Raw genomic sequence first — 16772 nt, 5'->3', positions numbered from 1 at the left:
GAGAAAGAGAGAATTAGAGAGAGCATACTTAAATTCACACAGGACACTGGATAGGACAGGAGAAGTACTCCAGATATAACAAACTGACCCTAGCCCCCCGACACAAACTACTGCAGCATAAATACTGGAGGCTGAGACAGGAGGGGTCAGGAGACACTGTGGCCCCATCCGAGGACACCCCCGGACAGGGCCAAACAGGATGGATATAACCCCACCCACTTTGCCAAAGCACAGCCCCCACACCACGAGAGGGATATCTTCAACCACTAACTTACCATCCTGAGACAAGGCCGAGTATAGCCCACAAAGATCTTCACCACGGCACAACCCAAGGGGGGGGCGCCAACCCAGATAGGAAGATCACATCAGTGACTCAACCCACTCAAGTGATGCACCCCTCATGGGGACGGTATGAAAGAGCCCTAGTAAGCCAGTGACTCAGCCCCTGTAAATAGGGTTAGAGGCAGAGAATCCCAGTGGAAAGAGGGGAACCGGCCAGGCGAAGACAGCAAGGGCGGTTCGTTGCTCCAGAGCCTTTCCGTTCACCTTCACACTCCTGGGCCAGACTACACTCAATCATATGACCCACTGAAGAGATGAGACTTCAGTAAAGACTTAAAGGTTGAGACCGAGTTTGCGTCTCTCACATGGGTAGGCAGACCATTCCATAAAAATGGAGCTCTATAGGAGAAAGCCCTGCCTCCAGCTGTTTGCTTAGAAATTCTAGGGACAATTAGGAGGTCTGCGTCTTGTGACCGTAGCGTACGTGTAGGTATGTACGGCAGGAGCAAATCAGAGAGATAGGTAGGAGCAAGCCCATGTAATGCTTTGTAGGTTAGCAGTAAAACCTTGAAATCAGCCCTTGCCTTGACAGGAAGCCAGTGTAGGGAGGCTAGCACTGGAGTAATATGTTTTTAAAAAATTGGTTCAAGTCAGGATTCTAGCAGCCGTATTTAGCACTAACTGAAGTTTATTTAGTGCTTTATCCGGGTAGCCGGAAAGTAGAGCATTGCAGTAGTCTAACCTAGAAGTGACAACAGTTTTCAGCTGTGCACACATAATTGCAAAAGGGGTTTCTAATGATCAATAAGCCTTTTAAAACGATACTCTTGGATTAGCTAACACAACGTGCCATTGGAACACAGGAGTGATGGTTGTTGATAATGGGCCTCTGTGCGCCTATGTAGATATTCCATTAAAAATCAGCCGTTTCCAGCTACATTAGTCATTTACGACATTAACAATATCTACACTGTATTGCTGATCAATTTGATGTTATTTAAATTGACAAAAAAATGACCTTTCTTTCAAAAACAAGGACATTTCTACCTGACCCCACATTATTGAATGGTAGTGTTTATATATAATAATATCTTAACTAAATACTTTGAACGTATTTCTATGCTAGGTAATTTCGCCAAAATTATACAGCTACAAAAATGTACAGGACATGATTTATTCTGAAGCATCACAAAAAATATGCAACCCGGAAGTAATTAGTTATTCTTGCCTGTTTCACGTTGGTCTACGCAATTAAAATAATCTGTGCTACAATAGCAGCACGAAAATAGACACTTGTTGTCTTTTCTCGTTTTATCTTTTCGTTTTACTTTATTTTCCCTCGCCGTAATTAGTAGTTATCAATTTACTTTAGTGTTTGTAGTTCACATTTGAAATTGATTAGAACGACGTATTCCCAGTGAGGGTTTACGTGGCTAGCTAGGCTAACAAGTGAGGCTAGCTAAACTAGAAACGCCAGCTGCCTTGTTTAGCAGGTTGAGATAGGTACTTAGTTTTGCTAAATTCAAATGAGCAAGTGAGTCAACTACATTTTGAACCGTCGTATTTTATGAAGGCATGTAACGCCTGGTTATGGTTGACGTTTCTGGAAACAGCTAGCTAGTAGCTAGGTAGCCTGTCATACTTTTCATTCTGGCTGGGAATATTGAGCTGTCCACCCAACCTTAGCTAACCATTCACCACCTGGCAAAAAAATCACCATGGACTTCGAAAATGTCTTGTCGATCGCCTCCCAAAACCAGGGCCTCAGTAGCGTACCGGTGAGAATAAAGCTTTTGTTAACATATTTGTAAAAAATATAACGTTATGTTTACAACCAGTAAACAACCATTGAGCAGACTAGCTAACTAGTCTGCTCAATGTCTCCATAGCTTTTACCAACTCTGCTAAGTGACATCCACGTTGGCTGTCATTCGTCGAGATTGCTGGCCAGAATAGGTGCTAGCTAGCCATTCGTTTTGAATGTTTTCTAGATTGTTAACCATGTTGGTAGTGCCTAGTGGTGGACCCGGGTTTATAACTTTGGACTTAGCCTTATGACATAAGTTATGTTACCTATACATAAATCGTTTAAAACTTGGTGGTATGTATTCACATAGGTATCTAGTGACATATTTATGGACATAATAGCAGCTATTGTAGCCTTATTTGAGAATATCATGTTTTCCCATGTATAGGCTGTGATAAACAAAAAAAATCATCATTGCCTGCCTTGTGTATCCCAACTCGTTTTTTTAATGAGTAATTTCCCAAACGACTAGTAGGTTAAGCAACTAACCATCCCATGTTAATCTATATTTATCGATCTTTTCATTTCACATTTCTTTGCAGAAGCGGTACAGTTTACAAACTGGACCACCCAAAAAGGACCCTAAAGTGAAAGGTGTCAACTCAGCAGCTGTGCAGGCTTTCCTAAAGAAACAAGAGATTGAGAGTAAAAAGAAAGGTTTGTTTTTAAATCAATGTATCTGTATTTAGTAAAGTAGTGTGAAATTATGTTGCTTGTTAATGCCGATGCATATAATATTCTAATGTTGGGTTAATTGAAATGTGTTGTAATGTTTCCACAGAGGCCATGAGTATGAAAAAGAAAGAGGGGCTTCTCGCCAAAAGGGTGGAGCTAAAGTCTGACCGGAAGGCTCGAGCGATGGCATCTCGAACCAAGGACAACTTCAGGGGCTACAACGGCATCCCTGTGGTGGAGGAACCCAAGAAGAGGAGATCAAAGGGGGAGAGGGGCGAAGAGCAGCAGAGGAGTGACACTTACGACGAAGATGACGAGGACACGTACGAATACGCGCAGACTGACTCTGAGCCCGAGTCAGAACCGGACCCGGAACCCCAGATACCCAGACAGGCTGTTCCCAACTCCAAGCCCTCAAAGAGACCCAGCGGACCGCCTAAACCCGCCCCTCTACCCATGAACTTTGCCGAGCTGCTCAAACTGGCCCAGAAGAAGCAGTTTGAGCCAGTGGAGGTGAAAGCCAAGCCGAGCAAGAAGGGAGAGCCGGAGAGGCTGCGGACGGCCGATGAGATACGTGAGCTGGACCTGGAACGCAAGGCTAAGCGGCTTGATAAAGGTAGCAGAGACTCCAGACCCCAGGAGAGAGAACGAGATAGAGATGGGGACAGAGATAGGAACAGAGATGGAAGAGACAAATCCCAGGCCAGCTCAAGCTCCTCAAGGAAAAGCACTTCTGACAGAGATGTAAGGAACGGGAAGCAGCCACACAAGAGCTTGTTGGAGAGGCCCGTCCCCAGTGGGTCGGGGAGGAAGCCAAAGCCCCTGCTGCCATCTAGCTCGTCGAGCGAAAGAAGCCACCATGGTTCTGCCAAGCCGTCTCAGGACAGAGACAGAGACCGAGATAGAGAAAGGTCCAAAGCAAAACCTTCTCAGAGCTCCTCTTCCAGCTTGTCAGGTGCCTTAAGCAGAAAAGCCCCCACCAAAGGAGCCTCCTCTCAGGTCTCAGCCAAAAACCCCACACCCAGGCCCACTTCAACAGGCCACAAACCCACTGCCACAAGTGACCTTAACACCACCAGGAAGGGAAATGCCTCACTAACTCCAGGGCGACCCGGCAGCTCCGGGATGAGACCCAGCACAGCTCTGAGTTCCGTCCAGGCTAGACCACAGGGTTTGGGTCAAAGCAGGCCACAGCAAGGGGGCTCTTTGGGGCAGGCTCGAGCCAGCCAGGGCAGCTCAGTGAGGGGAGGACCCACTGGAGGACCCTCCAGGCCCGGAAAGGGAGTACCGGCACGACCTGGTGGTAGCTCCACGGCAAGACCACCGAGTAACGAACAGATGAGACCCACTGCAGTCGGTCCTCTCAGGCCAGGGGGGCCACCTCAGGCCAGGCCGGGTGGAGGTGGTGTCCAAGGTCGCCCTGGTGACGGGGGGGTCAGACCTCCAGGGAACGCACTCAGTCGGCCTGGGGGTGGGGGACCCGTGCCCAGGCGGCCAGCCAGCAGTATGGGCTCCGGGCCTGGGAGACCCAAATGCACTTTGGTGGCCGAGACCATCTCATCCAAGACCTTTGGTGGAGGCAGGGGAGCGCCACCTAGTAGGCCAGGCATGCCACCCAGTAGGCCAGGCATGCCACCTAGTAGGCCAGGCATGCCACCTAGTAGGCCAGGCATGCCACCTAGTAGGCCAGGCATGCCACCTAGTAGGCCAGGCATGCAGCCCAGCTCAATGATGAGACCTCAAGGTAAGGACCAGAAGGAGAAAATATTAGACTTGACATCAAGCTAATCTAAAATATTTATTAAAGGATGTCACTCCATGACAATACAGAATAAACAAGTACTAATATAAAACACATTTGGGGGATATAAACACGATAATAAAGCTAGGGTCTTGGCGTGCAGTGCTGTGTGGAAGACATGAGCACTGCAAATCTGGGGAATAATGAATAGAGACAAAACCAGGCAAATCCTTGATGAGGACCTGATTCAGTGCAAACAACCATAGGTGCTTCTACAAAGTATTGACTTAAGGGTGTGAATAATGTAAATGAGATTTCTGTATTTCATTTTTAATACACTTGCTAAAATTTCTAAAAACATGTTTTCACTTTGTCATTATGGGATATTGTGTGCAGATGGGTGAGAAAATATATTTAAACAATTTTAATTCGGGCAGTATCACAAAAAAATGTGGAATTAGTCAACAGGTATGAATACTTTCAGAAGGCACTGTATCGAAATATACTTCACTTGGCGCTGGTTTCCCGAACAGATCAAGCCTAGTCTTGGACTAAAAGGCACTTTCAATTGAGAATCTTCATTGAGCATGCTTTTTAGTCCAGGACTAGGCTTAATCTGTGTCTGGGAAACCAGCCCATAGGATGAGAAATACTTCAAGAATGATGTGCAACATACTGTTCTATATGTAGTCAATTACAATGATCATCTAGAATGGTCAGTAGAGCTTGGATGATCAACTGAAAATGATCAACACCGACTAAACCGACCATTTATCGAGGCCATTTTACTGAAGTCGTAAAAAAAAGTAGCTTTTACTTGAATGTGAGGTTTTAGAAGGAAAGAGGACAACGTCTTCTAATATGGGCTGTTGCTAACAGGACAAAAGATATGGGCTATTGCTAACAGGACAATTGATAACATTTTAAAATAGTAGGAGTAGTTTTAATGGTAATTTAAACTCTATGGTAATTTTCCATGAAAGATTGTGGGACTTAAGTGTTTTTGTGGTAGTAGAAAAATTTGAAAAAGTTTTACTTAAGCGAAGCAGTTAAACATAGTCAGTAACATTTAGTAAAGTAATTGGTCTGATTACTTTGATAGACTACTATATCAACCTTATTACTTTTGATGAATGGGCAGTTAGATCACACATTTCATCAGAAATAATCACTGACAACTACACTTTTATACACTCTCCTACTAGAATACGACAGTATATGAAAACTATAATAATGGAGTACACAAGTGAAGTTGTAAATTTAAAGTGTTTTAAAGTATTTTATCACTATGGTTTGAACAATAGCAGGATGTTCTTGAAGTCCTCTCTGATCCTCCTCCGGCCCAGTGGGAAGAAAGACCCACTGGCAGGAGAGTGGCACCCCTTCCCTCGGAGCACCTCTGCCCCCAGGGGGTTGAATTTGAATCAACTTTGAGTTATAAACAAAGAAAATTGAAAGAATTGAGGAAATGTTCATGACATGATTTTTGTCTGATTTATGTAGTTGGATAGGGATTGTTCTTTGGACCTGTTAGGAAAGAAAAGTGTGTGTGTCAGACCCTATGTTCAAATACTATAATTGTTTGTGAGGGTACATGTAGTGGTATTCCGTAAGAAAAGGGGAGATAGTCACATTTGAATATTTTCACACATTGGAATACAATAGACAAACAATCAAAACAATGCCTCAAACATTCATATCCTTATGGGAATGTAATTTTTGGATACTCGCCTTTAACCAATAGATTTGTGGACAAAATGGAGCTGCAAATGAGACAATTGTACTTTTTTCCTCATGCACAAAACATAAATATTTTAGCTACAGCAGGTTAATTAGCCTAAATTGTATTATTTAGCCCTACCTTTTTGTCCTATAATCAACAACTACTTTAGATTTAGTGTTCATCAGTATCTTTTAGTATCTGTAATGATCCTAGTGTTGTCCATTTAAAAAAAAAAATACAAATAAATCTACAAGCTAACTTGGCAAACCATGTCTATGATAGCTAGCAAGCTAACTTGCAAATAAACATTTTTCTACATGCGCAACACACACATATCAATATTATGGTCCCTAATCATGTCCACATAACGTTTATCAACGAAGTCAGATGACTGTTTGTGCACGAAGTCAGACGACTGTTTGTGGCACAATAGCAAACCGCCCTCTGCTGGACAGATGTCCCTCTGCTGGACAGATGTCCCTAACAAACAGACAGGGTCATGTGTGTGCCATTTCAGAAGGTTGCAGGAAAATATGAATCACTGATACATTTTGTTCATGTCTTATGATTAACATGGGCAAATGAATAAATGTTCTAAATAAAATATATTTAGGGGGGTTACTAAGCTATATGAAATTGTTATAAAATGGTCATGCCAAGGATCATTTAGCTTTTATGATTTTGAATTTTAACAGCACTTAAGGTATAATGAAAATGTGTATGTGTGTATATATAATATATATATATATATTTTTAAGAAACATTGAATTTGACGTTACTGATAAAATCCTTTAGAAACGCATTGAATAACAGATTCACGACATGGAACAGTCTCCAAAAAAACGTATAGTTTAAAACGTATAAAATATATCAAAGTTGTATGATAGCACAGTATTCCAGGCCGGTCTACACGTTTGGAAGTTTGAATGCCTTTCTAGCTTAAACGGCATAAGAAGAGTAGCGTTCCAAAGAATAACTATGTCAGAAGTATGAAAGATTTTAGAGTTGGGACGTTTGCTGTCGCAAGTCCCACTAAAAAGTAACTGGTGCTTATACATATTAAAAATATATCGTTAAATGTATCAGTATGATAATTCAGTAAATGGATTTTGATGTGTACTTTTGTACATATTGCCCAGCTCCAATAGTCAGCCTCCCTTCCCCGTCCTAGACCTCTCTTACACAGGCACATTTTCCAGGGTGTGTTCACTAGGAAGTAAGCGGACCGAAACGGGAAGGGACTACCTGGATTTGTCCAATAAACACTTGTTTTTGTTTTCCGTTGCAAAAGGTGTTACATTTACATTACATTTAAGTAATTTAGCAGACGCTCTTATCCAGAGCGACTTACAAATTGGAGTTGCTATTGTGCAAAATGTTTTACCACTGTGTGCACTAATGAATACACCCCTGTTTTCCCCAGGCACGATTCGTTCACCAATCACCTCGGCCTACAAGAGGAAGTACGAGGACGAGGAGGACGAGGAGTACGACTCTGAGATGGAGGACTTCATCGACGATGAAGGGGAGGACCAAGACACAGTCTCCAAACACATCAAGGAAATCTTTGGCTACGACCGGACCAAGTAAGGCTCTCACGCAGTCTGGTTGTACTAACCTTGTGGGGACACAATTGATTCCCATTAAAAATACTATTTTCCAGAACCCTAACCCCAAAACCTAACCTTTAACACCAATTCTAACCCTAAACCACATAGAAGCACACACACTGTCAAGGTTTTCTCCAAATAACCCTAGAAATGTAATGGCTGTTTTTGAGGTTGTCTATAGTTATGTCCTCTTGTTTGAAATTCCCAGTTAACTGCATTTCACCAGTGTTTAAGCTTTTTGAAGTCACACAAAACCACTTGGTGTAGCTTGTGGTTTATTCCATTCCACAAAATGTGTTTTGTGTGCTTTTTTTGCCCTAGATACAAAGAGGAGAGTGACTATGCATTAAAATTCATGGAGAGCAGTTGGAGAGACCAGCAAAAAGAGGAGGCTAGGAGGTAAGTCATTGGTGAGGGGAGATGAGACCACTGGGGTGTTCTAGGACTGGTCCAAAAACAACCCCTAGTCCCTACCCCTTTGGTGTACCCATCAACCTATTGTTTAAATTGATTATGCCCTTTCAAATCTGCTAATATCCCAGGAGAAGGGGTTTTAAATTGTGTCCACCTTACTTGAGTATATATTACACACAGTTTCGTCAGCCCGTGATTGTCAAACAAATAACTGTCAGTCTCACGGTAATTGACCGTTAATTAACATAAACACATTTAACATCTCCTGGCTTCCACAAGCCATTTTAAAATGTTGAATAAATCCATGTAATATAGCCTACACCTTCACAATAAATCCATTATTTTACACAGGTCTAAAGAAGCATGATATGAAGAAAATGTAGTCTTATTTCAGAAGCAAAGCATAACATACTCTGAGTTGTCCTTATGTTAGGTCCTGATCTGGCTATGCCAAATGGCTGTGGGCTATACTAGTTCATTTAGCAGACAAGATTTGCTTAGATTTCTGTGGCATTATTTTATATTGTTCTGTAGTATTAAGAATTCAATTGAACAAAGCTGAATAAAATAGAAAGGATATTTTCTCCAAACGATTTGAGGGAGTACGCACATGCAGCTATTCTGTGTTGAGCGCCGGTTAACAAAGAAATAGGTACCCCGATATGCTTAATTTAGAGGTATAAATTAATGTAACATTCGTTATTTTACAAACGTTGGGCTATATGTTTAGGTTTTTCATACATTGTAAGGCTGCATGATGAGGCTCTAATGATGATTTGAAAAAAGTTGCTTGAAAGGCATGAGCTTTGCTTTGTTTTTTTTGCACAGGCTGTACACACTAGAGGTTGACCGATTATGATTTTTCAACACCGATACCGATTATTGGAGGGCCAAAGAGCCGATACATACCGATTGAATCGGCCGATAAAAAAAAAAAAAAAAAAACAACTATATATATATATTATATTTTTTATATATATATATTTTTGTAATAATGACAATTACAACAATACTGAATGAACACTTATTTTAACTTAACATAATACATCAATAAAATCAATTTAGCCTCAAATAAATAATGAAACATGTTCAATTTGGTTTAAATAATGCAAAAACAAAATGTTGGAGAAGAAAGTAAAAGTGCAATATGTGCCATGTAAGAAAGCTAACGTTTAAGTTCCTTGCTCAGAACATGAGAACATATGAAAGCTGGTGGTTCCTTTTAAATTCCGATTTCCGATCGGCCATTCCGATTAATTGGTCGACCTCTAGTACACACTCCAATAGTCTCTCATTCACGTGGTAGTAGGCTATAAGCGCAAATGTTCTATTAGCGGAAAACACCATTATCAAAAGTGACCTCTTGTAAATGCTTTTATTATAAATGTGCATTTTTATGGTGACAATTATCTTCCCCAAATTTGAAACTCACGCACTGCTTATATATGCCAGTTAGGCTCTACACCCCTTGTGAAGCGGATTAATGTGATTAATTTTAAGACGTTATTTGGCCACTTTAGTTGTGATGCAAACCTTATTAAAACATATAGGCCTATGGGCTAGAGGTGTGCAACTACGATTAGAACAAGTAAAAAAAAAACATTGTTTCTTACGCTGGGTATCATTCACAAGTGATAATATAGAATTGATAGGCTAATATTTTCACCCATCAGACTATTCTTGAATCTGGTCCTTACATATACTAAATAAAGTGACATTTGTTAAGATTTAGAATGGATCATTATTATGCACCTGTATCGAAACAGGGGCAGCGGGAAAAATACATGTCATCTATGCAGGGATCCTGAATGGCGCAGTGGTCTAAGGCACTGCATTGCAGTGCTAGAGGTGGCACTACAGACCCGGGTTCAATCCAGGCTGTATCGCAACCGGCCGTGATCAGGAGTACCAAAGGGCGGTGCACAATTGGCCCAGAGTCATCCGGGTTAGGGGATGGTTTGGCCGGGGTGGGTCGTCATTGTAAATAAGAATTTGTTCTTAACTGAATTGCCTAGTTAAATAAAAATGCACTTAAATAGCGAATGGAGGTGTGTTTTATTTTCATGCCAGCCAGGTAGGCTACACACCTGTTGTAAATATAAGCAATGTGCTTAATTTTAGGAAAGTTGAAAAATAAATATACTAGGCCTAGCTGATGGGATCCTCCTCTTTATTAGTGGCCATCACTCTGTTATCTCCCGCAATTGCAAAGCTTATAGAAATGTTGCGCAACATGAGCTCATGAAGTGTTTATTAGATTTTCAAAAGCATTTGCATTGATGCCAGAGTGATTAGAGGGATAATATGTCATTATTTTGTTGGAAGGGGACCCTTCAACTCAGTCTGAGGTTCTGAGTGCTCTGGAGCAGGTTTTCTTCAAGGATTTCTCTGTACTTTGCCCTGTTTATCTTTCCCTGAACCCTGACTAGTATCTCAGTCCCTGCCGCTGAAAAACATCACCGTATCATGATGTAAAACAGTAAAACTCAAAGTAGGCTATTCTGTTCTTCTGAAATAAACTATATTTTCTTCATATCATGCTTGTTTAGACTGGTCTAAAGTATATAATATATTTATTGTGAAGGTATAGGGTATATTATATGGATTTCAGACTTTTTAAAATGTAGATGTTCCTAAGTCAGTGGCTTGTAGGCTATGTAATGGAAGCCAGGAGATGCTAAATGTGTTTGTTAATTAAGTAATTGACCTTGACAGTTATTTGCTTGACAATCGCTGACTGATGAAATGACGTGACCGCCACAGCCCTAATCTAGACAGGTGTGTGGTTTCCAAATCATGTCCAATAATTGAATTTACCACAGGTGGACTCCAAGTTGTGGAAACATCTCAAGAATGATCAATGGAAACAGGATGCACCTGAGCTCAGTTTTGAGTCTCATAGCAAAGGGTCTGAATACTTATGTAAATGTAATAGTTTTAAAAGTTTTTTTTATACATTTTCAATTTTTTTTCCCGCTTTGTCATTGAGGTATTGTGTGTAGATTGGGGATTTTTTGGGTGTTTTATACTTTTTAGAATAAGGCTGTAACGTAACAAAATGTTAGTCACGGGGTCTGAATACTTTCCGAATGCGCTGTAGGCTTATATACCGATGCAAGTAACTTCCCTTGCTAACTAAGTACAAATATCCTACATAAAGCCTACAAACCAAAACATTACAGGTAGCAAATATCCATTTTTTTTAAATCATAGAAATTATGTTGCTTACGGATGGCAGTTCATGTTCTTTCAATCGCATCTCTCTACTCCACTTATCTGAAACGAACTTGAAACATTGTATCAATGAAGCTCTTGTTAGAGACAGGGCAAACCCGATTTTGATTTATTTTGATGATATCAGAAATCACCAATCACATCATTTTTTTGGACTCATTCAGCAGTTTTTAACTGATTACAAAACTATTGGAAATTATTTTTGAAAGTAAAGTTTTATATTCCTAAAACTTAAGTTGAAAAGCATGCTGTCACTGCTTCCAAAAGATATATTGATCAATAGCCCTATGCCAAAACACAGCTTTAACGTGTCCAAATCAATAACCAATATGCAGAAACAGTTTGATATATTGAAAACCTATGATCATTTACATTTAAGTCATTTAGCAGACGCTCTTATCCAGAGCGACTTACAAATTGGTGCATTCACCTTATGACATCCAGTGGAACAGTCACTTTACAATAGTGCATCTAAATCTTAAGGGGGGTGAGAGGGATTACTTATCCTATCCTAGGTATTCCTTAAAGAGGTGGGGTTTCAGGTGTCTCCGGAAGGTGGTGATTGACTCCGCTGTCCTGGCGTCGTGAGGGAGTTTGTTCCACCATTGGGGGGCCAGAGCAGCGAACAGTTTTGACTGGGCTGAACGGGAGATATGATCAAATGTGCAATTATAATATTACTTGTATTTTTTTAATCAAGCACCTTATAAACTGTCACAAGCACATAAATCCTGGTTGTTTTGACAAGTGGCAATGAATCGCATATATTGATTAAATCTGGTTGTACACAACTAAAAAGACATGAAATTACATTACATTTACATTTAAGTCATTTAGCAGACGCTCTTATTCAGAGCGACTTACAAATGGGAGATATGTTTTACCTCACTGGTTAGAGGAGAAGCTGCAGAAGACCGTTAGCTACATTTCATAGTATTGTATTTTGATACGGGGGTCGCCGAAAGAGAAACACAACACTGTTTTGTCAATTACTCATATCCTGTTGAAATCAATAGAGCAAGAGGGGGAAAATCCGTTTGCACGTCCTGTTAAAACAGTTCGAAAACGACACAGAATCTGGGAATAATTTATGTATCACTCGTAGAGGACAACATGTAGATGACAGCCAGCTACATTTTGACGTGTTGCATTTTGATTGAAGTGGATCACCAACGCAGTAAGTTTAACAATACTTTTTTTGTTAATCACTCATATCATTCCATATTGAAATCAATAGAACTGGGACAAAACGTTTGGGTTGAATGCACTGTTTAAACATACATTATACGAAGGTCACACGGAAACTTGGAATAACCTATACATGGTTGATTAAATTAGAATTTGTAGAACGCTTCAATCTATATTTTGGAATGGCGAATGTTGATTTCGGATTTCGGAAAGGGTTTACAAACCACAACGAATCACAACCCACCATAGGATATCAACAGTGACAACGATTGGCTGCTATTTAAGTGATAGTTGACGGTCAAGTCTGTGTATTGGTGTGTGGCCAGAGACTTACAGAGAGACTGCCCCGAATTATTCTTGCCATTTGAGAAAATAAATTATAGCTGCGTTCTAACATGCTGACCAAACTGGACACTCGCGCCAACGCCTGCGTGTTATTTTGTTCAACCACACCAGAAGCGATCAGGACATTCAGGTTGAAATCTCAAAATAAACTCTGAACCAATTATATTAATTTGGGGCCCGGTCAAAAAGCATTAAACATTTGTCAATTTAGCTAGCTTGCTGCTGTTAGCTAATATGTCCTGGTATATTAACATTGGGTTGTTATTTTACCTGAAATGCACAAGGTCCTCTACTCCGACAATTAATACACAGATAAAACAGTAAACCGAATTTGTTTCTCGTCATCTCTCCTACCTTAAGGCTTTTTCTTCTTTGGACTTTATATAATGGTTAGCAACCACATTTTTCAGTGCATTACTACAACTGACTGGAGTGTGGACGTCAGTTCATCTTACAATCACCCACATGGGTATATGATCCTAAAAACCAATGAGGAGATTTGAGAGGCAGGACTTGCAGAGCGTTGAGCGACACAAATTGAACCAACTTTTATTATAGCACCTGGCCACGCAGATGCTCGCTGTGGCGTGCGAGCAGTGTGGTTGCAATTGTTGAATAACATGCATTCATTTTGCAATGCAAGTGGTGTGGTCAGCATGTAAGTTCTGCGACCCCCAGCGTATATGGCAAAATCAACAGTAGAAAACAAAAGATATTGATCTGTTTTATGTAATTAATCTTGTCATCATGTTGACTATAAACTTTTATACAAACATCACCAATCTGAGGTAAAAAAGGTGTAATTCCAAGGGATATAACTATTCACCGATAGGCATCGGTCCCCAGTTCAAATGTTTAAGATATGAGTAGGACCTCAAACCGATCTTAATTTGCAACATTCTATCACTATTCTGGGCCCTCAGAGTTTCCTGCCCCAGTGAGCTCCAGACACACAGCCTTATTTGCGCAAGGGATAAGAAGTAATCGGGTATTTTATGACGCGTGTCCACTGGATCGGAGCTTGTCATTTTCCCTTTCACACCAAGGCTCAGTGGTTAACTCTTTCCAGCTCTCTCCCTTTCGTTTTCAAATACAGTGAGGAACTATTGTCATTCTCAGATGTAAAAACACACTTTGTTTACTTGCTGTTTGTTTGAGGTGAAGAAAAAAATTACTTTGAGAAGCTCCACAGTTTAGTGGTGGTGGGTTAAGACAATCGTAAATACTATCAGAAATCCCCAAAGGACTTGCCTAGTTAAAGTTTTTTTTTTTTTTATGACACATTTGCGCACAGGCCAAAGGCCTGCTTCTATGCGTAGTCAGGTGCTCAACCTCAACATTGACAGGAGTGGTCCAAACAAAACACAATGAATAAATTGACAAAACTCATAAATGGAATGAAATAAACCCAGACTTGTTTCTCACAAGTGTAGTATAGGTTGTGAGCTCTGCAAACAACATGTCCACTCTGACAATCTAAATGGTTACCAACTGTAATAATATATTGAATGCATTAACAGAAATTACCATAACCAAACAAAGAAATGGTGATTAATGGTAAATGTTCTACTGGTAATGGGGAGTTGATAGACACTAACAATCAAAAGGCAAACAATTAAAAATGTAAAAAATAAAGTTATGAAACAATGAATTGGCGGGAGAGAGCACATTCTGGAGAGAGAAACACCTTGTGCATTTTAGCCACACTCCCCTTGTTGCAACATTTTAAATTATACCCAATACAAGTTGTCTTCACGCATATACTGTAGGCCTAAGGAATACTTCACAAATTGTGTCAGGTCCAAAGCAGTAGCCATTATGGAAAACCAATGTAACTTATTTTCTCATTCTCCATTTGATCAAATTGCTTGGCGTGCCAAGGCGAATCTAGCAGGCGTGCCTTCCATTACCGATGGAGTTTTCCGCCTCCGCAGTGTATTAGTCCAACGAGACAGGCGGGAATCTAACAGGCTTCTCATGTGCCATAAAATAAACCATTTGCAACTGCTCCATTAAAAAAATCTGTCGACCATTCAATTAAATGGGGTCAGCCCTATTGTCATTACTACAGTCGTGGTAGAGGGTTCCACAGAGAAATGCCTGCAGGTGGAAGTGTTTGTCTATTTGCAGGGCTGGCCAACCCAGGTCCTGGAGGGCTGCAAGTGTTTTTAGCCTGATTCAAATAATCCACTAACTGTAGTGTTCCTTTTAGATGTCAACACGCTTTATCAGGTATGTTACATCTGGTTTGAAACCAAAGCCTGCACACACTGCAGCCTTCCAAAACCAAAACTTGCCTCCCTCAGTCCATTGCTTTTTTGCCAGATCATGGATTCAACTCACTCACTCCTGTGTTCTGCCTCTCTGTGTGTGCGCTGTCTCTGCTCTCCTGTGCTATGCCCCCTATGCCTCACCCTGTCCTGTAAGCCTGAAAATGGCCGTCTTTGAAGTTCAGGAAGAGGAGAGACGAGAGGGGGAGGATCTCAAACAGAATATGGCCAAAAGGAAGAAAACAAATTGAAGCCCTAGAAACAAAATCCCTTGTTCCATCTTTGACGAGAAACAAAGGGAAGCCCAAGTAGGCTAGACAGTGGTTGTCTGCATGTGTTAACACATCTTCTCTGTTTTGTTTTTCTCTCCACTTCTCCCAGTTTACGCCTGGGTATCAAGGAGGATGAGGAAGAGTTGCGCTTGGAGGAGGAAGAGATGAAAAAGAAAATGTCAATGAATGCGAAACGGAAAAAAGTTTGAGGACACTAAGTTTAACACAAACACAATGCAGCCATTTCCTGGAGTGGGGGGGGGGGGGGGGGTAGGGTGAATTTGCCCCTAGATGTTGCTTCTGAGTCAGTTTAGCATTTTCCCCGCTAGTGGTAAAGATTGGGGGAGGGGAAGATGATCCTAAATCTGCACCTAGGGAAAACTTCACCCTGGAGTGGAATGGGGTGGTCAGACCAATAGCCACTTGCTTCTGTTACATTATTTATTTTTCCCATTGGAAAGGTGCAGGGTTGCACTATCAAGTCTTTCAGTCTTTTCCTAGCTGAGCCGCAGAGAGACGATTTAATATAATATCGATTATGACCTATTTTTGAAACCCATAGAAAATGACAGAGTTATCATGTAAAGTGTGATTGCCTTGCCAAGTTGTGAATGGCATTCATGTTGTATTTTTCCCCATACAGAACCAAAAAACCCACTGGTCCATTTTTTAAATTTATTCTTCTTTAATGTAAAGGGGCAGTCAGCAGTTGAATCAATAAAGCGGTGTCCCCGCCTCTTGTTTCAGTAAATGCTGTGGGATGGGGCTGGAGAAATGTAACCACTCTCAAATTCATAGGCTATGGATGCAAGGGCTGGCCATCCATGATATCAAAATTATAGTTTTAACCATGTTTTGATTCTATATAGTGTTTGTTTACATTTACTTTGTTTCCAAACATTGGAGCAAAACAAGCTTATATTTTGTGTTCTGTGTGGATATGACAGTTGAACTAAACTCATGAGGCATATTCCTCAAGAATCAGTGGATACATATCATTAATTTATAAATCAGAAAATGTATGTAGCAACTGCAGATTGCCCCTTTAATTATGGAGAAAAAGAGACATTGCCAGAGACATTTCATGAAACATGTTGCTATTTTCTTGTTAAAAAGATTTGACATAACTTGTTGGCTGATGGTTTTCATTTGCCTTTGTGGTGTGCCTTTGTTTCCCCCCCCCTGTTATATTTTAATCCCTAGAACAATAT

At 40.7% G+C, this 16772-nt stretch overlaps 1 protein-coding gene across 1 annotated transcript; it reads left to right on the top strand.

The window, feature by feature from the left end:
• Positions 1 to 1500: 1500 nt before the first annotated feature.
• On the top strand, positions 1501 to 16688 carry spty2d1 (SPT2 chromatin protein domain containing 1). The gene is made up of 6 exons (XM_046357998.1): positions 1501 to 2060; positions 2632 to 2746; positions 2871 to 4508; positions 7652 to 7814; positions 8160 to 8237; positions 15671 to 16688. The coding sequence occupies exons 1-6, from the start codon at positions 2001 to 2003 to the stop codon at positions 15768 to 15770; spliced, it is 2154 nt and encodes a 717-aa protein (XP_046213954.1). The 5' UTR covers positions 1501 to 2000; the 3' UTR covers positions 15771 to 16688.
• Positions 16689 to 16772: the final 84 nt, after the last annotated feature.

This window comes from Oncorhynchus gorbuscha, linkage group LG01 (genome assembly GCF_021184085.1).
Source record: "Oncorhynchus gorbuscha isolate QuinsamMale2020 ecotype Even-year linkage group LG01, OgorEven_v1.0, whole genome shotgun sequence".
Classification (NCBI taxonomy): Eukaryota; Metazoa; Chordata; class Actinopteri; order Salmoniformes; family Salmonidae; genus Oncorhynchus; species Oncorhynchus gorbuscha.
The sequence above is the reverse complement of the archived record's forward strand: the minus strand, read 5'-3'. Positions and strand labels throughout refer to the sequence as shown.